Genomic DNA, 26,421 nt, shown 5'->3' on the forward strand with positions numbered 1-26,421 from the left:
GACTTTAAATCAGTTCTTTAGCCCTAAGTATATGAAAAAGAAATATCACTTCTGTGGAAGTGATTCATTCATCCACATGCAGTTTGTCCATTTGGATGAATGTGCTCACAATATCCACCTGATTGAAGCACTATCTAGAAGTTAATCAAATTGAACTGTGATTTTTGTATATGCATTTTGTTGTCTTTCTATTACTTGATTGCTTCTTCTAATGTCTAATTGCCTTAAATTCCCAAGGCAGCATTTGAAAGAGAAAAGTTTTAAGACGACTGAATCTAAGGTTCTTTTATACCTACCAACACGTTGCTACACATTTGAAGACTCAACACGAGAATATGGCACAGAGTCAACAAAGCATTTACAGTATTTCCCTACCTTTGGAGATTTGAGACACGTATGGAGCCATATGTACTACTTCTTCCTTTTTTTTGATTGTATAAGATAAAGTTTTCCTGTTTTCTTAATATATCCTAGCAAAAACTGCTGTAGACTTACAGGCCATCTGTATACTACAACATGAGCATGTTTAAAAAGATGTTTATATGCAAAATCAGTACATACCAGACTGTATGTGAGACCAATTTCAAATGAGCCTTCACCTTGTCCAGGGCAGCATATGGCTGATTTACAGCACAAAATAGCAGGTCCCATTGTTTGAAGTGTAGCTTTCCAGAACTTCCACCAACTCTTTAACTTATGTTCTTTTCCTTGATGGCAGGGCTAATAAGAAAAAAAATTGGGTTTCTTAGTCCACGAGAGTGGTCTTTAGATACTGAGGGGAAGGCACCATCTTCATCTCAACAGTAAATAAAGGTATAATAATGTAAGTCATTGGCGTAATTCTCCAACTGAGAATAAGAGCCTGGAAAGACTTGTTTGGGAGGCTGTGACATCTCTTGAACATGAGAACAGACTAGATACCTTTCTGCCATGGATGACTGAGGGAAGATTGGTCCTTCTGTGGGGCAGAGGATTAGTTAGGAGCCATCTGAATGTTTTTTCCTGTTTTCTAAGAGTTCATCTCATGCTTCTAGAAACTAAATCAGTTTTCTATATGGGCATATAAAGGTATCTGAGTTATTTTGTCTGCGTCCTGATTTACTTCGTACCACCAGCCTACAACAGGGTACACAGAAAAGAAATATTGAGATGAAACTTCACAAACTTGTTTTGCTAATCAACTGCTCATCCAGTGTCTCACTTCAACAAAACAGTGCTTCAGGTACACCTTAAAATACACTTCCATCTCTTTTCTCCCCAATTCAACTATAAGTTCCATGCAACTACTGCTGCTGTCAGATCTGTGATGAAAGTACCAAGAAGATGAGAGCTTACCACGTGCTTGCATCTCCTATCCCAAAGTTTTCTAAGAAAGAAAACTTGTCTGTCTACAAATTCAGGAGGAAGAACACAGGAGGTTTAAATGGGAGAGAGATATTTTGAGAGTTTCTCAGATTTTTATTCATTTTAAAGAAATTGTGCAAACGATAGAGAGTACAAGTGTGCTGAGGTGTGCGTGGGCATCCCCCACCCCAATGTTTTTCCTCAGAGCTTTGAAGATACAATATGTAAGTGCTAAGCAAGGTTCCAGAAACTGCTGGCAGCATGCTGCTGTGTATTTATTTCCTTTGCATGGGCTTATTACCAATTTTGCACATAACTTGTGACCTGCTGTTTCCCTTCATGGCAAGCAACCAAAGGGAATGTAGGTCCTTAATGAGAAACAATCCATTTTGCAAATGGACTTCAGAGCAGCTTTTATAGGGAGCAAGATCACAAATGTTAATGCTGTGAAGATACCCAGGAAACATGCCCCACTACATATTTTTGGGTGTTAAGTACTTAAAAAAAACCAACCCAAAAGAGACATTTTGGCTATCATTAGGTATGAGCCATAATAAGGTTGTTTCTGCCATTTGCTGCTAGACAGCACCCTAAAGCTCTTCAGTGAGATTATCTGAACTGTCTTTAGAAAGCAGCTGTTCACCAGATGTTGTGGAACCCATACAGCAAACTTACAGGTAGCTATATGCCTTTCTTTTCAGAAAGAAAGACAGAATACTGACAGGTTTGAAATCTGGCTTCAACTATCCTTTTAATATTGCCTTCTATAGTAAAATACAAAAAAAATAACATCTACAGCATAGTATTCATAAATGGTCACATACAAACATATATGACACCTGACCATGGCAGTGGAGTTGGAACTAGATGATCTTAAGGTCTTTTCCAACCCAAACTATCCTATGCCTCTATGATATGTATACTAATTTCTTTTAAATATGTCATGAAGATGCCTTTCATGATGTACAAGCTACTGTGAATATGGAACTGATTAATCTATGAAAACTCTCCTATGATTCCAGAAATATCTGCCTACAACATCAGGATTCATTCTCTCAGTTCTGTAAAAAAATCCTCACCTTTGATGTGTACATTTCTATTATGCACTGCAGCATGATTTATTACCAAATTCTAACTGAAAAAATGTTGAAGACATGCAAACGACCTGAACACTTTTATATGGGTTTGTTTTAAAGTAAATTAATGATTTATAAACAATCACAAAAACTGTGATTGCTAATTAGAGCAGTGATGCAGCATATAAAATTAAGAAGGGTATTGTAGAAGACAAAAGCATGGCAGAGTGGTTGGAGACATGATTTTTTAGAAACAGAAGCTACACACCATACCAAGCCAAGAATATTCTACCCAGTGCAATATATAAGGGAAGACATATTTGTTTGCTACAATTCAATTTTTCCCCTTATTTTATCTTTCTCAAGATTACTGCTGCAAGTCTGAAACTTCAAAGTACATCTCCAACAAAAAGAAAGATCTGTAGCCTCTGAAAAGAGGCATAAAAAGTTGAGCAGTTCCTAGAAAATGAAACTGAGAAATGTGGAAAGGATAATTAAGCCAAACAGACAGAGATATCTTGTATCAATGAATGAAGCTGGCAGCAGGCTGAAGCAGATACTGGTGAGAGAATGGCCCAAAGGATGGTAATGAATTGGGGTTGCTCATGGACTCATTAGGGACATTTCTGAAAGAGTATCTTGAAACTGTTCAGAGAAAAACATTATCCTTACGGTGGTATGACAGATAACAAAGTGTTCTCCTTAGTAAGTCTTATGACAAGTTTCTACCAAAGCAGTCTCCTCTTTCTCTCCATGTTTTAGAAGTCAGGGCAGAGGAACTGACACCAGCAGGCAAAATCAGGCTGGCTGGAAATTTGCAAGGCAACCATGAAAACTATGTATCTGGTGGAATACATGTTTGTTAAAAAGAGTCCTGCAGGTGAAGCTAGCGGGAAATACACATTGCATAGGAAATCAAAGAACTCTCAGAAAATCTTCAGTCTATATAGACCTTTAAAACGTTGAGCATGGAAAAAACTTTTGCTCCAAGGAAGTCTTGACGACCCACCTGACAGAACCTGATGTAGCTTGAACAGAGTGACTACAAGGCCTACTTCTGTATACTGCACAGGTGTAGCTGGGAATCCTTGTGTAACTGTGTGTGTGTATATTAATTTTTCCTAGAGGTCTGCAATATGCAAGCATAACATGTCACCATCTACTTACTGCCAAAAAAAGGAAACACCATAACTTAAAGTGATTGAAGTATAAAATATAAGGGGAAACTGTAGACCTTATTCATGTAGACCTCAAAATCAAGAAAACAGGTGTATGTCCATATTTGCATCCTAGTTTTTATACAGGTTTGTTTTGCCAGTAGTTATGGAGTAAGGATTTGCCCTTCTGTTGCTGAAATTACATCCCAACCTCAAAAGAGCCACTAACTTTACATGAGGCATTAATTTCCTCCCACAGGTAGCATTAAGCTGGATCATCTAGTGGAAGCTGTAGGGGGGGTTGGAACTAGATGATCTTTAAGGTCCCTTCAACCCAAACCATTCAATGATTCTATGATGTGTGGATATATTTACCACAGCCTCAGCTACCTTCTCCTTTGATGGCTTGGCCCAAGTGTACTTTCTTGCAGAACATTTGCCTGCAGTCAGTTTCAGTAATATCAACAGAAATAAGCATTTGCCTGTGATCTACAAACCAGTTTGTTTGTTTGTCTACCATCTAGAGAGGTAATTTAATATTAGACTTTGGCACTATGGACAAACTATGGACTAGTTAAATGAGTAAGTCTAATATAGGCTAACTCAGTTTCACAAAAGCCAGAGAACAGCAGAATAACTAACTTGCTGAAAAGACTGCACTGAGATCATCCTCCTCCATCTGTTCTCTGAAGAAATTTCAAGGCCATCTTTCAGGCACTTGAACAAATGGAAAGCTAAATCAACTTTTACATTCATTATCTGCTGTTACTGTCAAAATAGCAGAAAAAGAACATTGCAATATAACTGCACATTTGAAAGACTATACATGTGCTCTAAATTTCAATATTCTTTTCCTGGTGTTTTTTCTTATTTGAGTGAGAGTTTTAATAAAAGTATTAGAAGGATGTAATAGAGTTTGCTGAAGAGTAATGAGCTCCGGTCAGAGTGTATCACAACACAACTGTAATTAAACAGGATTCCTGAAAAGCTCCCAGATATCTACTAGTCCCCAGACTTCAGGCACTCAAGGTTCTCTATATCCCTATCATAAACCCAAAAGACAGTTGTAGGCTTGCACTTGTTTTCTGTTCTGAACAGTAACTAATAAAATGACATTTTGTGAAGCTCCTGCTTCCTTTCACAGTGACTGCTGTTGCAGACATGCTTGGCATTTTTCTCTCTAGCTGGGTTCTGAGGTGCAGACTGAGTTTTTTCTGTCTTCTATATTGCTATGACAGGAATGGGTGTGCTGCATTGCAGGGGAGGTTGCAGATGTGAAAACTGAGATGAGTCAAGGACGTGTGTATGGTGTAGATCAGGGACCAGTCGCTGGCCTTTCTCCTAGCAATTGGGCAAAAGAAAAAACTGATTTTGAGCCTGATCAGATTGTCAAAGGAGATGCAGGCTGTAGCTCTACCTTCAGGACGCCTTTAGACATCCTCATAAGCATGACGATGCTTCCCACAGCTTCTAACAAGGTAAACACCACTGAGATGCACACATCTCTAGTAAGAGAGGTTATCAAATGTCAAGCTTTAATGCAAGGGATATATATGATCAAAATGTCATTATGCCATGGATAACTAACCGTAAAAATACAACTAAATACTTGTGTTACCTGGATAACTTCTGGTGGTCACTATAGGAACCTGAAAAGAGGAATTACCATACAAAAAGAGAAACCATTTAAAATATTTCAAATTCCAAATTTTTACCTTATGTATAAAAATAGATAGTCTTTTAAGTTTAGCAGGAGGTTGAGATGACAGCCTCCAGGCTACACAGCAGATCTTTTTCAAAACCCAGACTTCTTATGTTGCTAAATACTGATGCAAACATACAGAAGGGACAACCACAGTTCAAAAACATATGGTCTTTAGGGGTTAAGTTCCCTGATGCTTAAGAAATATGAGTTTACAAGTGGTGTATGTAGACCATTTTAAGTTTGTACATCCAAGCAACCATAGAAGAGGGGAAAACACCTCTTCTATGGCAGGCTAGTAAGTGGATCATGCCACTAATGTACTGCAAATCAACACATGGGAGTCACATCAGAGCACTGATGTTCCAGAAACTCCTTCAGTTTGCTGGTGTACTGCAGATAATAGAATCATAGAATCATAGAATAGTTAGGGTTGGAAAAGACATTAAGATCATCTAGTTCCAACCCCCCTGCTGTGGGCAGGAACACCTCACACTAAACCATATCACCCAAGGCCTCGTCCAACCTGGCCTTGAACACTGCCAGGGATAGAGCATTCACAACCTCCTTGGGCAACCCATTCCAGTGCCTCACCACCCTAACAGGAAAGAATTTCCTCCTCATATCCAATCTAAACTTCCCCTGTTTACGTTTTAACCCATTACCCCTTGTCCTATCACTACAGTCCCTAATGAAGAGTCCATCCCCAGCATCCCTATAGGCCTCCTTCAGATACTGGAAGGCTGCTCTGAAGTCTCCACACAGCCTTCTCTTCTCCAGGCTGAACAGCCCCAACTTTCTCAGCCTATCTTCATATGGGAGGTGCTCCAGTCCCCTGATCATCCTCGTGGCCCTCCTCTGGACTTGTTCCAACAGATCCATGTCCTTTTTATGTTGAGAACACTAGAGCTGCACACAATACTCCAGGCGAGGTCTCACGAGAGCAAAGGGGCAGGATCACCTCCTTCGACCTGCTGGTCACGCTCCTTTTCATGCAGCCCAGGATACGGATGGCTTTCTGGGCTGCAAGCACACACTGAAGCCGGCTCATGTTCATTTTCTCATCGACCAGCACCCCCAAGTCCTTCTCTGCAGGGCTGCTCTGAATCTCTTCTCTGCCCAGCCTGTAGCTGTGCCTGGGATTGCTCCGACCCAGGTGTAGGACCTTGCACTTGGCATGGTTAAACTTCATGAGGTTGGCATCAGCCCACCTCACAAGCGTGTCAAGGTCCCTCTGGATGGCATTCCTTCCCTCCAGCGTATCAACCGAACCACACAGCTTGGTGTCATTGGCAAACTTGCTGAGGGCGCACTCAATCCCACTGTCCATGTCACCAACGAAGATGTTGAACAAGACCGGTCCCAACACCGATCCCTGAAGGACACCACTCGTTACTGGTCTCCAGCTGGACACTGAGCCATTGACCACAACTCTTTGTGTGCGGCCATCCAGCACACAATCCAATCCCAGCAGCTTCATTACAAATAAGATTTACTACTGGAAGAGGTAGAAAACAGTAGAAACCAAAAGGATCTTCTTATAGGTCACAGCAAATTAGAGACCTGCATAATGCTGCCTTAGCTATGACAGAATGAAAATAAACCCCACAAATTTTTTTAAAACTAGCAAAAAAGTGCATGAACATTTATTTTAAACACAGCTAATACTATATTTATGTTCATCTTAGCATCTGTTTGTAACAGTCCTCATTTCTACATATGAGGCCTTGCAAGTCTTGAGATCAGTATGATTTCCCTCTCCAATAACCAGTTCTGCTCTGGAAAGAGGGACTCCTTTTGTTTTTGTCAGCTCTTGGGCTGTTGCCCTTCCAGACAAAATCAGTCCAATAGTCTCAGCAGGAAATCACGCCAGTGCTCTTGGAGCCAGTTGGTCTCGTATTATTCTATTCCTGTGGAATGGCTTATCTTGAGTCATTGTTTCCTTACAGCCTCTTTTTAGATTTAATCAATGTACTCATACAGTGACTACCCTATAATAAGGTCAGCAGTGTATTTATACATTATTATGACCCACTCAACATCCATCACAATAGCTAACTTGTCTGATTTCTGTCATTGTAGAGATGGGCCTTAGGCCCATAACTTCTTGGCTGAACTAAAAAATATCTTTTTAGAAAGATACCCAAAGCTTAAATATTTTTTTGGAAAATATGATCAAATACTTCATGAAAACAAATGTGTTATGAGGCAAAGAAACACAACTAGAACAAAAAAGACTGGGCAGCCTTTTTTCTTCAAGAGATGGGAACGTGAGATTTGAGACAATCAATAATATTAGAAAACAATTTCAACAATAAAGTAATAAAAAGGATCATGAAGAATACCCTGGAGATCATTTTGGTAGTATCTGGTTTCAACATCAATTCATGAGTGCACTGTTACTACTCACTCTTGTCCTAAAGTTGCCCCCTCCAAATAAGATGCCGTTCTGTGTAACCCAGTAATCCACCACATCCCCTCTCTGCTGTTTAAATAGCTTAAAGACGTGTATTTAGTCTCTCTAACTTTCAAGATGAAAGGCTTTTTTCCTCAAATACTCAAGACTTGTAGATAGAGAAGGTTCAAGCTTTGCTGCGTATGTTAGCCTGGTATATCCTTGGCCAAGCACACCCTCAGAATACAATCATCAGTGCAATGGGAAGTGCTAAAATGAGAAGGGACAGGATGAGGCTGCTTACAGTAACAGATCTTCAATTCAGGTCAGAATGTTCTGCTCTTGCGCCTCCAAGATAATGAACAAAAAAAAAGAGGGGGAGGAAGGCAAAAGACAGCAACCTTCTACTTGGTTTGCCAGCTTCATCTGGTGTAAATGAATATACAGTGGGAGATGCCACCCTCAGCTAAGGTTAAAAGTACTAAGCGGCAGAGCTGGTTAGTATTTCCGTAAAATGAAGGTAATATTCATCCAAGAGCCAAAGAAGATCTCAAAGGCTGTCACAGATAGGAAATATCCTTTATTATGCATGTGTATTTCTCCAACCTTGTGCTTTCTGGAGTACCCAACACTGGAGGCATAAGGCTGCCATTCAGGCAGAAAGATAGCCTTCAGTCTGCTCTGGCAACCAAGGAAACACAGTGAGAACCAGCACCCTCCTCCCTCAGAGATGTTCTTTGGGTCATATGATGGAGGTGGACACCACCTCTGAGAGCCACAAGCTGAAAAGCCCAATCCTATGATTAATGGATGGGATGGATCCAAAGTCAGCAGGTTGTTACCAACTTGGTAATAAAAAGTAAGTTTTGGGCAGTCTGTGTGGTAAAAGGTAGGTGAGACAGAGTAAGCATTCCCATTCTGGTGGTCAGAGGTACTCATTTTCTGTTTGGATGATTTTGAGTGAGTGTGCGGACAGAATGAAATGCACAAAAGCAATCAGCTTATGAGCCAATTTATTAAATTGGCAGAGTTGTCTAGCTTGCCCAGAAGCCAAGGAATCCACTTGCCCTCAAGTGTTTCAAACTGCTGAAGTGTTCACTCAAAATAGTCAGAAAAGAAAAGGCATTTCAAAGCAAGTGGTAGAGTCAAGAGAGGGCTTGCAGCCTGGCAAGAAGCAAGAGTATTTGTCATGTTCGTCCCTCCCCAGAGAGTTGTGTACATGAGCTGGCTGGCACCCCGTGCGTGCTTCCCACTAATGTCCCCACAAGAAGAAGATGCTATTTCTCTTCCAGTTGAAGGCAAGATGTGCCAATTAACTCTGACAACAGCCAAAAGCTAGGAAAGAGTAAGAGAAAGGAAAGATGAAGGAAGCAATAAAAATCAGGGTATGACAGAAGGAGGGGCAGGAGCAGGGAGCCTGGGTTTGTTTAGACAAGTGATGGGGCTTGGGAGCATGCACTGGTCTGAAAGCACCTTAACTGCCTGTAGATAAGCTCCCTGCCTTCCTTGACTGTAGTTCAGCTGAGCAATGCAGGTTTGATTCATATTTCCTGTCTGGGGGCTCTGAAGCAAGGAGTCTACACCTGACCTGAATCTTCCTCAGTGGAAAACCAAATAAGACAGGAGGCAGCCACAGCTGCCTACAGCAACTGTGGGTCACTGGCTGGAGCAGGATTCTCAGCCACCATTTTACGGACTTTTAAGGGTATATTGAAATATTTTTTAGGGTTTATGTTTTCTTTGCGTGGCTAGAAATGTAGGATGCTCATAGACATTTCCACATTAATGGGAAAATGAGTTCTAGGGTTCTAAATTTCTAGGAGAAGGAGGCTTAGACTAATCTAACCTACCCCAAATTGTTAAATCTCCAAGTCATGAGAAGAAAACTTCCTAAAGTTTCTTTCCTTTTATCGATAATTTACAAATACAGGGATTATCAATGGAAGAAGAATTCTAATGAGAAGTGTTATCGAAGTAGTGTTATGAACAAATTATAAAAATAAAACATTTTTGATTAAATACGAAGTATTCTAAGACTCTAGGATTTGATTTGGGTAGGTATAGAGCTCAAACGTGAAGATAATATTATCTGGAGTTGCCTGGTCTGGGGAATGAGATGAGTGGCTTTCCATAGTATACATGAATTTCTGCATAGGCAAACCTGTTCTATACCCAACAGGCTGGGTCCAAAAGGGTGTTCTCTCCTTCATTGGACAGAAGCAAGAGCTTTACCTTGGTGATAATCTCTACAGTGACATTTTTCAAGTGAAGGCAGGAGTGTCAAGCTTTAGCTGGCTGCATCAACTCTAACTTATACAGGACTGCTACACAGAAACAGAACTTGCTTTTAGCATGATTTTAACCATGCCTTCTTCTATTAGCAAGTAAAGACCATTAGAAATAATTCTGTTCTGTGAGGGCACGCTCGTACTCCATGAATCTCTTAACTTTTACTTCTGTAATTCACCTTCTCCTCAAGTCAATAGTCACAGAATGCAGGGATCTAACTGGCAGGTTTGAAAATTGACTGGATGGAAAAAATGTGTAGTTACAGTGTTCATGATAGACAGTATGCATGTGGAGCCATATTCAGAAAAACTGCACTGTGATTACTGACATTTTTATAATTTCACATTTTACCCAATAAATCTCATAGTAGATAAGTATGGGAATTTGTTCAAGAACCCTGCCATGTCCATTATTTATGACCATGATTTTTTTGGATTTTCACTGTAACTGCATTCCTCTTTGCCCCTATAACTCTCTAACACTTTCTAACTTTTGAACATTCTAATGACAGATAAAAATATATTAAATCACTGTGATCATAACTGGCTTCTGCATACAGAGATAATAGCTCTGTGTAATATTATTTTTGGTACTTAAGTCTCAAAAATTTAAAACAGGGGAAAAAAATTACATGGAAAATTTAGGGAGAAAACTGTGAAAGAAAACTTGGAGTTCTGTGAGAGCTGTTCATTAGATAATGAGGTTTTCTGATTTTCCAGTGAGGAAAGAAGATAAGTTTGGCTAAAAGCTCATCATTATTCTAATTGTAAAGTGAAATCTGTAAGGTGACAAATGTCAAATAAAAGAAAAGATGATGGTAGAAACAGAAATGATGGCTAGCAGAGCTATAAGTGTTAAGAAATTTGTATAGACTAGACATTAACCCTTGCAAAAGTGTAGCTTATTAGCTGTTAATGTAGGAATGTTGATGGAGAAAAGGCAGAAGCATGCCGTTAGTATTTCTGTTCTGCATTTGAAAAGAAGCAGAATGAGCTATTAATTTTATAAGAGAAAAGTAAGTTTGTAACCACTCTGCTAAGTGGTATTCAGTAAGAGAAACAAGAAATAATCAGGCCCAAAAATGTAAGTCCTGAAAGTTCTTGCTGAGGAACTTTAGTTCAGGGGGGTGAACTTTTAATAATACTTTGAATACCAGCAGACCTCCACAATACAAACAGGAGTCAGGAATGGTGAGGGGTAAACCTGGTGCACTTAGGAAATAAGTTTATTTAAACAAACTACAGATCGTTGCTTGATGAGATTTGATGATAAGAGTTACGAATCAAACATAATCTATACTAAGCATTCTAGAAGGCATTTAATTCTTTAAAATGCATTCTATTTCAAATACCAGCGGATGCTATAAAGCATCAACATAGCACCTGAAACGCATCAAGAGCTGGTTTTCTTATGTGCCATATTCCAACAGACTAGGATATCAATGCAGCAGTGATTACCACATTAGTGGCAAAATGAACATACGGATCTACACATGACAGCAAAGCATTAGAATAGCACAGCTGTATCTGTAAACAGTGGTATCTAAAGCCACTGTTCTACCCACTTTGAATGCAGACCCTGTGATACTCTTTACTACATCAGGTTAAGGTGTTGTTTTAAGATGCAATTGAATCATCCCCTCAGTGCTTCACATCCCCTAACTGTTTTCCTAGGCTTTTCTGGTACAACGAGGGCAGCTGTGGTTACATGATTTCTACGATTCTATGGTTTTGGTTGATTATGCAAAGGAACTGCATTATCAATTTTTTTTTAACACATCAAGGCAAGAACCATCTTTGCCTTACTTACCTATACAGTGCCAAGCCCCAAGTGCTGTTGATGCCTATTTACAAAGGTGGCTTTATGCATAACTATTATCTGCTGGCACATGTTAAAGGCTGAGTAGGTGCAAAGGACAATATGAATCATAGAATCATAGAGTGGCTTGGGTTGAAGAGGAGCTTAAGGTCATCTAGTTCCAACCCCCCTGCCAAGGCAGGGATGCCTCACACTAAACCATGTCGCCCAAGGTTCTGTCCAACCTTGCTTTTAACACTGATAGGGATAGAGCAGTTACCACTTCTTTGAGCAACCCATTCCAGTGCCTCATCACCTTCATGGTAAAGAACTTCTTCCTTATCTATGCTAAGTGATGATTACCTGTTCTGAGCTGGACTTTGAAAGGCACTAGTTTTGACTTTCCTTCAGACACACATTCGTTGCTTTCCTCAGGTCTTTGGGAGTTACTCATGTAGACCCACAGCAAAATTTGGTCATCTGCTTGTTCCTGGCCAAAGTGTGATCTGCAGCATAAACAGAGGGAGTGGCACTCACCCAGCTGCCTTTCAGCTTCATAAAGCCTTGCCGAAGCGCTCCAGCTTGTCTCTATGAGGTCCTCCTCCAAGTTATGTCTGGACAACTTGAGATGTCCTGCCACCAGTGTGAGATGCGGCATCAGCTCTGCTTTTCAGAAGTCTCCTTGATGAGTAGTTAATCAGACATGCAGTATACTACAGTGTGAAATCAACCACAGTCCCTAGGAGAGCTTTCAAGACCTCCTAGAATCATTTGGTTTGGTTGGGCTGGGTATGTTTGCTTCTTCATTTCAGCTGCAGTGTATGAACATCTGGGCAAACAGGTGCTCAAATAGTCATTAGCATATTGTATTGAGATGCAACTGGCCTACAATTAAATACTAAACCCCTTGTTTATACACACAGTGAAACTGTAGCAGTTGCAACTAATGCAGCACACAGGTCAGCAGTGACCAGACCATTATAACCTAAAAGACACATATTTTAGATGGCAGGGATATTTTGTTGCCTCATATACAAACTTTAAAGCTTTGGAGGTGACAGCTAGAGAATACAATCATTAAAACATTAGAAAGGTCTCCAAAGCCTCATGGTCTACTTCAACTCGAGTTACCCTCTCGGTAACTATATTCACGAGGTTTATCACAGCCAGAAACTTCAGCCAAAAGTTCTTTCCAAAGCTGTGGATAATGCTATTTCTGCCAAGTATAAGTAAAGACTTTGAAAACACATGCCGCAGGGCAGTTATCCTGCAACCACTGTCCTCTCAGTTAAGAGACCTGAATTGGTTGGTTGCAACATTTGAAATGTTGACAGGGCTGCTCTTCAGGATCATGTATTTTTAAGAAGTCAATTTCTATGATGTGGTGCAAAGTAAAAACATCTCAGAAAAGGATCTATAGTGGAAAATCCACTTAAGGATAATGTAGGCTTTAATGACAGCCTGAAATTTTCTGACATCAATGCACTCAAGATTGCATTCACATTTTATAATGGAAACAAAGATTTCTTCTTCCCCTTGTTGCTGTACCAAAGTGCCATTTTATCCTGTAGTTATACTGAGCTCAAGCACGAGACTGATTCAACGTTGGGCTCTCTATCAGTAACCATGACTAAGGGTTGTATAAACAATTCTGTATGTAATGGTGCTATAGTCTACTGTGACATGCATTTACAGCTCCACATTGCAAAGATGTGGTTCAAAGCAGAGGAAGAAATTCTCTTCTCCATTGGTTTGTGATGTGAGGTCAAATATCAGCTTAAACTTGTAGCTCATAAAAGTGTGAGAAAATCTTGCTTGATATCAGAATAAACAAGTAGTAATTGAAACTCAAATTCTGTTTTCTGCTTATCTGCCAAGTCATCAGAGCTGAATACATATAATCGCCTGCAAAATTTAATCCATCAACTATTCAAAAATTATGCATCCATATACATAGTCCAAAATCACTATGTCAGAGCAGAACATTTTGAACTCCCTTTCTCTGAGAGAGTTCCTGAACTCTTACCATGAGTATGGGTATTAGCACTAGCATCTGATTCTCTTTGAAACAGTAGGGTTACTTATAATTTTCCATACTGTTTCTGTTTAACTGAAGAGATGATTTATGTTGAATTAAGATGAAGTTTTTGCCTCACTTGATTTTAATACTGGATTTCAACATCTGCAGTCTAGTGAACATAGACTTCTAATTTTGACCTCTTTTTCTTCCAACTTGAGTTTTTCTAAGTCTCAACTTCCCAGTGACATGTCAATAAGTAAGCTGCAGATAATAAGTAATTATTAATTTACATGAGCAATTAATATTCCATTATGTCCTTATATCAATATTGACTTGGCTTTCCAATTTATCAGCTCCATAACTTGACAGGAAGTGAATTTTCATTAACACTTTTGAGGTATTAATGATGGTGTCAGGGTCTTAATTTGTACAAAGAAAGTAAAAAGCTTCCAATCTTTTGAAAATGAAAATCTTGATTGTTTTCCAGATTCTTGACACTTTCTTTTACATTGATCAGAATTTCAATACTAACCTACATTTTGAACTTTAAAACTGTAAATTTTTTTTATTCCAGGAGGGTCACCAAGACTGGACACCTTTCCAAATAGTGCTGGTTTTAGTTTCTTGATCAATAAGTACTAAATCAGTTCTAGTTAATTTGATTTCCCAGACTGGATTCCATAATGTGTGCTGCTTCCATTTTTTATCGTCTGCCCCTTAACATTTCTGATGACTTTTACATTCAAATTCTCCTTTTCAAAGTCTCTACATTTCTCAGTGGCAGTATCTATAGAACCCAGCCAGAAAATTTTCTGCATGAAATAGAAAAAAAACATCAGCTTATCTATCATTCTCACTTGATAACAATAGTTTCTTTATTGGGTATTAAGCTGACATTAGAAAATGAGCATTTCAACCCAGTGGGCCTGTATGTGATTACTTATTTCTGGATCCCAGGAAGGAAGCATAAAAAGGGATTATAGTGATATTACTTGGGACATTGTGTGTTGTCAGGGGTCTGATCTGAGGAGTCTGTTCTTACTCTTGGGTCAGCACACTAGCATCAGAGACCACACAAGGAAATTTATAGATCATGTGCAACAAATTCCTGGAACCTATTGCCAAAAAACCCCCCCAGACCAGAAACAAAAACAGGACAATGAATAACTGGAACCTTTACACTGATCAAAGACAAAGCCAACAACTACCTACCTGGAGTTAGAAATGTTTTTCAAGGACTTCTTTTATTCTCTTCATACTCAGCCTTTGCAAGAAAATTATCCCTGAATGCTGTAAAGATGGCAATGTCGTCAGGAACAATATACCTTCTGTAAAGTTTTTTTAGAGTTTCCTGCAAATTGTGGTCCGTATATGCAGAAAACATATACATTTTCTGCATTGAGGTAAGCCAGCTTTCTCTCCACAATTACATCCTTTTCACTGCCAAGGAGAAAGTTAAGCTACTAATAGTCTGACTGGGGAGACCACAGAGCTCTTTGACTCCCATCTTCCTATTTCCTTTGATCAGTTTTGGCAGCTGGAGATGAATTGTGTTAATCTCTGCCTGGTCTCTGCTAACCCAAATGGTTTATTAGGTGAGATAACTTCATCAGGGAGGCCAAAGAGTGACTGATAAAGGAGAAAGCAATCCCAAGTTTAACCAAAGGTTCTATAAGTGGCATTTGTGAGCTTCCTGGCTACAAAGGGGAACAACCAACTGCACAGTTTCATTGAGCATTCAGAACCACCTCTGATTTCCACTTGCATAGGGGAGGCAGTCATTTGCCAAATCCTCCCAGCTGATGACTGAAATATCTCTTACCAAGGTCTTGCACAATTCAGCCATCTCCACAATATTCAATTCCCTTGAAATGAGAGGCCTCTCTGTGCTCTCTTGGTGAGGTTAAAAGACTCTTTGGAATTTTGTCTGCAGCCTCCAGCTTGTTCTCTTCCTTGACCTCATCAGTTCTAGTAGCACTTATCAATATTTTAGCCATCCTAAAGGTACAAAACGTACTTGAAGGTGCCCTAAGGCTACTTGATGTAAGAAAAGGGAAGAGTATCCTTTACCAAGGAGAATAGCTGGCCATTTCTGTGCCCACTGCTGCTTAATACTAGATGTTGAAAACAGCAGAGTCACAGGCATAAAGCTGACAATGATCACCTGAGGAAGAGTCCTGTACACTGATACAAGAGGTTGAGGAATCCAAGCTTCTTTTGCCAAATACAGAGGTGCAACACCAGCTGAACCACAACTTACCGCATGTACTGCAGTCAGGATTTTACTGTAGTCCAGCAAGAGGTGATACCCTCACTGGCAAGCATTGAAGTAATTTGTGATTGTCTGAAGGTAGAAAGGTCCAGAATGGCTCCTTTCTGTGACCATTGCCTCATGTCGCATTTATATTCTTGGTGCTTACTGCAAAAAAGAAATCTGTGAAATTAGCAAACTTTTTTAAAACAGATTTTGGATAGCCTCCTTAAGGCAAATTAGGAAACATATGATGTCCCTCCCCTTTCTTATGCTCTCTTTTCATGCACAGTGCCCTTGTCTCCTTAGAGTTACACAGGTCATAATCTATCCCCTTCTTGTTTTCATGTATTTTAATTGATACATAACTTCTTTAAAAGTTAGCCTTTCTATCTTGCGCATTCAGCTAAAATGCTTTTCCCAGCCTGTAGAGTTACTACTGCATCTGGGCTTCAAGCAGTCCAACATTTGAAGTGTGGCTGCTAAAATTATCTCTTCAGTTTTCTTTCATGGGTTCACCTGTATATCAAAATAAGAATCTTGTCTTTGTCATTCAGGCTTTCCCACTACAGGAAAGAATAACCCTTTCTAAAGATTCTATAAGATAACATTGCATGGAGGGTGCAGGTTTGGAGAAGGAAGTATGGCATTAAAGAAAATTGCATGGCAAGAAACTTCTTGTACCAGTTGTTCTTAAGACCAGCCTTGAAGTCACTAGTCTCTAGTAACCTATCTACGAGTGTTTGTCTGCAGACATGCTCTGTGACAACAACAGAGTTTCTACTAAAATTTTATTTCCCTATGAGGAATTTTAATGGCTGTCATGTCCCACAGTGAAAAAAATAAAATACTGCAATTGACTGCTTCAGGTTGTTTTGTTTTCAGACTTTGCAATTCTTTGGCTTCTAAAAACACATAGAATTTCCAGACTCTATAATTTTGGATGATAGCTGTGTTTCATCTCACATGCTTGTAATCGGAACACATTTGAGATAATTTCTCTGGAAACAAGGATTCACTCTTGTTTTTCAGGCTATAGCGTGCTATCTGTACTTGAAGGAGAATTCCCCAGTGAAACTGGTGAGATTGAAATGATTTAGGGCCTTTTTGTCAGAGAAAAAAATTCAATTTTCCATCAAGTTTAACATTCTAATAGTTATCTTTGGGGGCTTGATTCAATCTCACTGAAGTCCATCAGGCTGTTTCCACTGCTCACAGAGCCAATAGCATCAAATTTTCATTTGGCTTCAGTCACTACTGCCTGATATTCAATATACTTTCTTTATCATTATACTCATATACATATAAAGCTAGCTTTATATAGATCATCACTGCTGACACTATGATTATTTAGATTTTTGTTTATTAATCTCCACAGCTATTGCTCCCCATGGTTAACACAGCATTCCTGGGAGGTGTTCCAGACAAACCTGTGTCAAAGCAGTCTAGTTCACGTTCAAATAGGTATCTTGGCATTTTGCAAGAAGTTTTTCTTTCTTGACTTTGCTATGAGGTCAATAATTTTCCATAAGTTTATGTGGGGAAAAAGTTTGTTGAAACGATATCCAGGGCCTCTTTTTAACAATAATTTTCCTTTGCTGTATCTTGCCAAGATTATTTAAGCCTCCCAGTGCATATTTATAGGAAGCTTGGACAAAGGATGGAAGGAGGATTCATTTTATTTTCGAGCTCTCGTTCAAGAGTCTGAGTATTTCAAGAGTCTGAGTATTAAAAAGGAGAATTTCCACCCTCCTGTACCTTTTGGATACCTGTTTTCAGAGGTTACTCTAAGGGTTTTAGTACAAACATTTATATTCATTCATGCTGGTCATGGCACATGCCTCTGAGGTGATGGATATGCTCCAGAGCCTTTGTCACCTGTCGGCCCTTCAGCTGAGCTCTGCCTGGTTCTGGAAGGGCTTTTGTGCTCCCTATACCAGGGAGAAGATTTTAAACCTCTGCTGTTAAGCAAATGTGGGGCTCTTCCCAAGACAAGCTTAGCTAATGCTGCCTTGAGAAAGATTTAGTACAATATTTATTGGAGGCTATGACATGGTTTTGACCTCACCTTTGCCTTCATGTTTGTCCAGTTTCAAGTGCCATTGGATTTCACTAATGTTTTCTTCTTTGTTGCTTGTTAAATGCTTCTCTTCTTGTATTACCTTAAGTATGGACCAAACAAAGGAAAATCTATAGAGAAGTTGAGACTAGTCACTTTGTTGTTTAGGCAGAGAGATCTGAACACTCACCAAGAGAGGGCTATAAACTTATTTTCAAGATTTTAATGTAAGCTTAAAGCATTTCTGGTCACTATTGCAGAAATAAAAGTGCAGGATGTACCCAGTGATCCTGTGAGTCCTACCTGGGACACTGAAAGGGTCCCACCCTCCCCAGTGCTGGTACACATCTTCTATACACTGCTCCATGGTGTTTTCAAGTTGGAAGAGTAATAAAAAATAAATGGAGGGTTCTTGGCTCAGCTCAAATGAGGGAACAGCTTGGGGGAGCAGTGAAAGAGGGATGAGCGCTGGGAAGGAGAAAAGCACCCTTTGATTCCTGGGAACTGAAAAGCAGTATCATACACCAGAATTCCTCTGCAGATGGGTAAGTCCTTCTCCTGCTCAAAAATCACTGAGGAAGGGCTGGGCAGAGAGGCCCTCATTGGCATGACACCTCACGTAGACTGTGTTCTGTCAGGATTTCCAGCAGAGGTCCATCTCATCAGACAATGGACTAATGGAATGCAGCCATCATTCCTCATTTCTCATGAAGAAACTTGCAAGAGGTAAAGCTTCAAGAACAGCCCTCTCCCTTTTCCAAGCTGCGTTCCCGTCAGAAAACTTGGAAAAGTTATAATAGGAAAAAAAAAATGTATTTTTTTCTTCAGTTGTGTGTTCTCAATCTGTTCTGAAGGGTCTATAAACCAGGGCATGCAGCTGTGCAATGGATAATCTGCATACTTACTTGTTCCCTGACTACAGGCCAGAGGCTTCGCTGTGACAGCATATGAGTTCTGACTGGGCACCAGCCCTGAAAAATATGTGTGCACATTGTCATTGCACATCTGGAATTTAGAATTGCTAATGGATATGCTGTGATAGAAAAGAAAAGTGTCTGGCCAATAAACTTGGTTTATATATTTATTTTAAAAAGCATTACCACATTTCTGGCTAGTAGCCGTTCATCCTCTAGACTTTACACCAGTGCATCTGGAATGCTAAGCAGTTCTTTCAGGGATGCAGCTGTATCACAAAAGACACTTTTTTTTTTAATTTGAAATAACTTTAGAAGCTAATTAAAACAGAGGAAGGTGGTATTTTCCCCTATGGAGGCTCACATACCTAGCATTTTATATCAGCTCTCACAATCTCATAAATCACAGATGAAAATCTCTCTCAGACTCTCAGTTAACCTACTTTATCTTTCAGGATGCTGCTATAAACACATGTAGCTGTCTTCTAATAATGTATTTTGACCTTATGTGCAATTCTAAAGAGCAATTCTTTTTGGGTAGCTTGTTGCAGGACTTGCACTGAAAATCTGATCCTTTTGAGTTTCGACATGTCACTTTGACAACCTCTCCTCATTGTAGATACTGAACCTGTGGGCAGAGCAGATGCAAGAGTCCCTGTGCTATGGCTCACCATCCACAGGGCCAGGGCTGTCCTGTATGTCAACCCAGCCTCCATCAAGTGCTGGGAAATGGTAAGAAAAGGAAGAATCAGACATCAGGAAATAGAGAAAACTGGAAGACTGCTGCCTGCCCAGGTGCACTGTTAGGTGCCACCAGAAAATTACACACCACAGTGATGCAAGAAATGTATTTCAGCCAAGATAAAGGCATGTTTCGTTTACTGGTCGCATTTACATTTATGAAGCCCTAGCAGGCATGGCAAGTGTTTCATGTCTTGATGCAGAGGCAATCCAAAATGCTCCCCTGCACATAGGTAGTCTTTCATGTTATTTGTATTTGCTTCTATAAATCTCATACCTTTCTGCAATGTGCCCTGTGCACAGAGTATTTTTAAGGCAGGAACCAACTCTGAGCCATTGGCAGCAAGCAGTAACCTTCTATGTTTAGTGAGGATTTGTAGTGTTGGATTACTGAAATCCTAGGGAACCAGAGATACATTTTCATTTTCTTCACTCAAGATGAGGAATTATGCTCAAACTGTGAAACCAGGGGTAAAAGATCAGTTTTTTATGTTCAGACCACCCAGATGGTTTAATGGCAGCTGTTTCATTGTCCACATAGTGGCTTTGCAGGTACTTGGAGCATATGAAAAAGCACAACCCATGACCCCTTTTCCCACCCATTTCCCACCATGATTGGCTTCATCAACAAAACCAGAATCAGCCCAGTCAGTGCTTTATAAAGCTTTATTGCAAGATGTGTTTACATAATGCTGTAGAGGTGAGCTTTTTAACTACTTATATCAAGAAATTTTGGACACAGGTCTGTGGTCAGTTTTCCATATTGACCCTGCATGGCACAGGAAAAAAAAAAAAAGGAAAAAATAAAATAAAGGAAAAAAGAAGTGCGATTGCATCTTTCCAGACAGTAAAGTGGGGAGAGTGGGGGGAGAAGGGGCAGGTGAGGGGTGCATTGAAAAGAAACACACAGCACCGCCACCTCCCGTTTACACTAAGTGTGACAAAGCCTCTGAAGGACAGATACAAATGGTAGGTGAGCTCTGTGTGTAATAAAACCTTAAAGAGTAATTCAAGTTCTTTATGAAATAAAAATGAGAAACAAAAAAATGCAGTTTCACGGACAATTAAATTTAACATAAATTCACCTAAAATGAGAAAACAACAAACAAAACCAAAAACTCAACCAAAAGGACCTGTAGGTAATATCTCTGACCATGCATGGCTTGTTTTTTAAATTACAATTCACAGAATAACACTGCTGGAAAGCCTATTTTACACTATGCTACACAGAACATGAAAAACCCCCATGAGTAGTGACATTTACACAATTTTACAGTATTTCTCCTTCGTCTAAGAAACACGTCCTTTTCTACTTTACATTTTTTTTTACAATAATTCCCAGCTCACGAAAAAGGACACTATGCGCGCAAAGACAGTCTTTAAAAAGGAGAAATGCTCCCAATGCTACAAATAAACCTTTTCTTTCACAGAAGCCTCTGTATTAGATAGTGATTAAACAAAATATATCTCTATCTGCCACTCAATGTGAAATGGACTAATTAGAAATAATTTTAATAGTTTTTTTTTGCGTAAACATAAAACTATACAACATTTCTGAAACTCCTCGCGTCTCTTGCTATGTAACTATCAAACCACTTGCCAAAAACTTATTGGGATTGCATCTGCAATGCCAGTTGAGCCAGTTGTTGCCCCAGCTGAAAAGAAGAAAGGTAGGCCTTACATCTTGGTCGCATGTTTGCAAATGATTTTCAACAGTTCCCTATAACCAAACATTTTTCTCTTTCAAAAATGCTTCAGTTTATTTTCTTTCAGAGCCTGTAAGTACCTGGCAGTTTTCCCTGCAGAGGAACATCAACAGTCATAGTCCTTGCAGCTTAGGCAAGTGTTTCTTGCATCCCAATGCTGGAAATACAAAGCCATAATCCAAACACAGCACAGGGTCAGGCTTTGCCTATGCATGCACACACAAAACCCGCCATGAAGATAATGAGAGGAGAGGTACGTGTGTAGTGAGCACAGATGAGTGAAAATGAGAGAGGAATATGCTTGTGCTTCTGTCTGACACCATGTCCCTGTACAACCTTCAGATAAAAGCAGGCAGCATGTACACCTACTTATGAGAGGGAACGGGAGGATAAAGGACGTGAAACTGGTAGGTTAGCACCTTGTCCCCATCTCATCTCAGTGAAATCAAAGCATTGTAAAAACAATACTTACACAGTATTGTGTGGTACGCTTAGGGCATAGCACACAGGGGATTTAAGGTGTTATCCTGCCACATTGTCTAGTACCTTGAGGGAGAATGGAGCACTCTTATCTAGATATTCATGTGATTTTCTATTAAGCTAAAGCCAATGTCTTGTCTGTCTATAAAACTGATGCCTTATTTTGCTGACAGTCAATGACTGCAAAGATTCACAATAAAAGGGTGTCAAAAGGGAAAAAGAAATGTATTTTGAAAACTGCTTTTGATGCTGTTTCCAGTATTTATTGGAGCAAGAAAGACCCTCATTTAAAAAAACACTTTTTGTTGATTTTGGGTTATGGACAGGTAACTATCAAACAGAAGGGTCACATGTAGCAGCCAAGGGGCTATGAAACATCTGGAATCCATAAGCCTGGTGCCTGGCCTTACTGAAAGGTGAAGAGTGATGAATGCAACTTTCGTGAGGGATCTTTCACTCTCAGTTGGGGCACACAGCATTCCCTGGGGGTGTTTCTTCACCGCAGCCACATAACTGCTACTGAAAGTTACCCCTCAGCTGGGAATGAGGGAATACAAAGTATTTGTATGCAGTCTGCTTTTAAAAACCAAGGGAGATGGAAAGAAATTAGGATAGCTTCCCTTTAGCAGTCACTTCATATGCTAAAATTTACTCAGCATCCGAATCAGGAAGGCGTTATGGTGGCAGATGGACAGACAAGTTATTGGCAGCAGATGGGTGTTGAAATGAACACCAGCAGCAACTCTGAGAGCTTGGTGGAAGTACAAAACTCCGGGTACTAAATTTGCAACTGACTGGTACTATGGCAAAGAGAAGGGAGGTAGTTATTGTGGCCACGATTGTTTAAAAACAGCCTTCATGGAACTATAAATGAGAAATGGGAACATGTGTTAATACATCGTGTTTCCAATACCTTTATATTTGTCACAAAACCAATTTGTATCTCACACACATTTAAAACCAAGTATGATATCCTTATGGTTGGCTCTTTTGATGATGGGCGGGCAGGCAGCAACTCAAAATTTGAAGGTTACAACCTGATTAGACAGAGTCATGCAAATGTAATCAATTCCTCCATTTCATCTGGAATCCACTAGTTAAGTGAAGGGGAACAAATATTGTTCCCGCAGGTAGGACATGCTGACAAACTCTGGAGGAAATCCTGCCACCTTACAGATGGCCACTGGCCATTTTTATCAGGAACCCAAATAGAAATCTTTTCTGTAGCTATTGCAAGTTACTGTGTTTGATGATCTGGTTGCAATAAACGCTGAGGATGTGGAATTAATCTGAGCTGTACACTACTGCAAAAACAAGACCAAGTTACTTTTCAGAAAAATGGGTATCAGTTTCACAGATAGAGAGAAGCAATAGAAAACTAAACATAATGGAAAAATTGACAAGGAAGAATAAGCTTCAGATGTGAGACACTTGCATCCAGAGAATATCAAAGAAACCGGCTGTTATTTTTCCCCCTGAACTTATTCTAACACCATTCCCCAAACTGCATTTTCCCCTCCATAAGGAGCATAAAAAGTTTTGCAAAGTTTTTGCACAATTCTTGGAAAATACATATGCCCAACTGTTAGTAATTCATCAACGATGTTATATATCGTATTTCAAACACTGATACTGTACTAATGAAGCACAAATTTGTTTCCTGTTAGCAAGTGGTCACCAAGAGCCACCCACTTTGCACATTCAGCATATTTTAAAATATTCAGTTTTAAAAATGTGTTTGATTTTCTCCCTCCAATAAAATATAGGACCTCTGTCAGCATCAGCATAGATGTATTTTGTTGCCTTTTTGCTTCTTTTATCATTCAGCAAGTATCGCAGTTTAACATAATCATTACATTCAGGGTGTCTACCTGTCATTTCAGACTTCAAAGACCTCCACAAACCCCCATAACCTTCATTTCTTTGTCCTAAGCACCTTTTCTCTTAAGAGAGATTTTAAAAGTCCATAATGGTGAGCAGCACATAAAGATCCACTTTAAAACCCAGATGCTCTTCAATCTTACTTATTTTACAGTGAAATTTATTATATGCCACTTCCTTCTGTATCTTAACCAGCTTCCCCTTCCATAGCTTTCAAATACACAACACATTTTATTAATTACACAACTACTGCCTTCTGCCTACCTGTAAAATCCACTTTTTAACAAGTTGAGAGGAAAACCACATGAAACTCATTGCCGTCCTTAAGAATTGTTACTCATCAGTGACTTTTTACCCCATGGACTTTGACATGTGAAGATCCAAGGCATCAGCAGATAAAGAATGAAACGTTATGATCAAAAAAATAAACAGCACAGATAGGATGTTCAACCACAAATCTCACTGCAGTGTTTTCAGCTACCTGGTTCTCTCACAACTTCGAAGTTATGATCATTGTGATGTGATGAATGACCGAGGTTTCAAAGGTTTATAGTGTTTGGTTTAACTACCCTGAACAACCTTCAGTGATTTTCCTCTCTTTAATGAGAGCTGAATAACTTGAAGTATCTCCCCTAGCTTGGATGCCAGAAGTAACACAGCTATGGCATTAGCAGCCCAGCATAGGCTGTTAAACAACCCTACTTTTCAAGTGTGTTTTGCAGCCAAAATCGAACCCTGTTACCATGACTAAACTGCCGCAGTTCCCTAGTTAACTAGCTTGGAGGAAGCCTCAGCTGTTACTGCTGTGCAGACATACCCTTAATCTTGGAGGCTAAGGCAGTGGAAAGAAAACCCTTGAGGATCAATTTGCCATATACAGACTTTGGCTTTAAAAGTTCCCTTTTATATTATTGTTGTTTGCAGTTCTCTTCAAAATGCTTCAACACTGGCTAGGGTGACTGTGTTCAATTCATTTTCACTGCTGTATATGTCCCTTCACTTAAAGGCAGATGAGTTGACTAAAAGTTCTTCAGACACACATGCTGAGGGCAGTTATAAAAGTTACAAAAGAGCGAGATAAGGGCAAACATATTAGAGTGTTCACTGTCGTACCCTCTCCACTTGCATTAAAAACAGTCACAGAAATAAAGAACAGCAAAAACACAGCAGGCTTTTAGCAGGGCCATTTCATATTCAGATCCATTAATTTGAAATAAAATCACCACCACATTATCTTGCAGCAGAGAAAAGCAGCATGAAGGGCACAGGCAAGTGAACAAAACTTCTTGATCTTAGCATCTGAATGCATTTATCAAGTATGTGAAATTGTTGGCATAGGTCTCTTTGAAACTGTACAAATGCACCGTACAGCCATAGCTCAACAGGAGGGAGGCATACCATGTCCTCTCCTTTGTGTGCATGCTGCTACTTACAGTATGAGTGTGTATTAATACATATGAATTCAGGATCCTAAACTTTGCCATCTCCTGCCCAACAGCGTGAATCCCGCTGAATAACACTGAGTTCCTATGAAAAGACATTCTTTTCCTCCTGTCCAGGTGGAACAGTAAGGCCCCAGAGTGAAAATCATAGTCCAGCTAGCTTCAGCAAGAGCATGATTTCACACCACGACTGTATGTGTATAGATACTTGCACATATACGTCCACACATTCATTTTGTACATATACAAAGGTACACATACATTTTTACATTCTTTGGTGGCAAAATAATAAAAAACCCAACAAACCACAGGGTTGCACAGACTGTGCATCTTTGCTTAATGAATCCGCTTCAGGAAAATTGGGGTTGCTGTAACAGGACTTATTTTGCCTCTTTAAGGACTATTTGTTGCATTGACAAGATGCCATACATTTACAATGACTAAAACAGGGTGCAAGGTAAGCCAACGTAAACACAGCTCACATAATGACAGATAACTCGGAGGGAGCCCCCCGCTACCCACACCAACACATCATGAGAAGAAGCCGCCATATACTTTCACCTACTTTCACCCTTCACTCAAACATTTCCTCAGTTTCTGTCCAGATGTTGTGCTGAGTTGCGGCACACCCTTCTTCTGCCCTGGCTGTGGGGTTTCGCTTCTCGTTGCTTATTAAAATTGAACAGACAGAGGATGGGATGTTGGGAGCAGCAGAGGAGGCTGGCAGGTCAATGCCACACTGAAGAGCTGTCAGCCTGTGTGCTTCAGATGAACGGCTCTTCCCGTCACCACCTCCAGGATGTCAAACCTGCATCTCAGAGGTGCTGATGAGGCCCAGTGCTTTGGCTTCTTCTGGTGTTAGTCCACTCTTTAGTGTCCTTCTCACTGGATAGTCATAAGTTCCAAAAGCAGGCAAAAAGAACAAAACCAAAAAACCACAGAAAATGCAAACAATTAGAAATGATTTTTATGCAAGACTTTCAGATGGAAAAAAAAAACCCCTCTGTTAACATGCAAGCTGAGTCAAATCAAAAGTTGCTATGTACTCAGGGCTTTGAGTTCAGAAACACGAGTAATTCCCTATGCCAAATCCATGGGAGCAACAAGTACCCAGCAACTCCAGTCAGGAGAAAAGACATTTGTCATTTGACATTTAATCAACCACAA

At 39.8% G+C, this 26,421-nt stretch overlaps 1 protein-coding gene across 9 annotated transcripts in view; it reads right to left on the reverse strand.

Moving 5' to 3' along the window:
* Positions 1-20,393: 20,393 nt before the first annotated feature.
* FHOD3 (formin homology 2 domain containing 3) overlaps positions 20,394-26,421 on the reverse strand; it is a 374,952-nt gene continuing 368,924 nt past the window's right edge. For all 9 annotated transcript variants that reach the window (XM_061369591.1, XM_061369598.1, XM_061369592.1 and 6 more), the window contains one exon: positions 20,394-26,139. In XM_061369591.1, coding sequence (XP_061225575.1) covers positions 26,137-26,139 — 3 coding nt within the window. In that variant the 3' untranslated portion in view covers positions 20,394-26,136. The remainder of the gene's footprint in view (positions 26,140-26,421) is intronic.

This window comes from Neopsephotus bourkii, unplaced genomic scaffold, assembly GCF_033783945.1.
Source record: "Neopsephotus bourkii isolate Nb327-2 ecotype Australia unplaced genomic scaffold, CSIRO-AGI_Nbou_v1 NB_1508, whole genome shotgun sequence".
Classification (NCBI taxonomy): Eukaryota; Metazoa; Chordata; class Aves; order Psittaciformes; family Psittacidae; genus Neopsephotus; species Neopsephotus bourkii.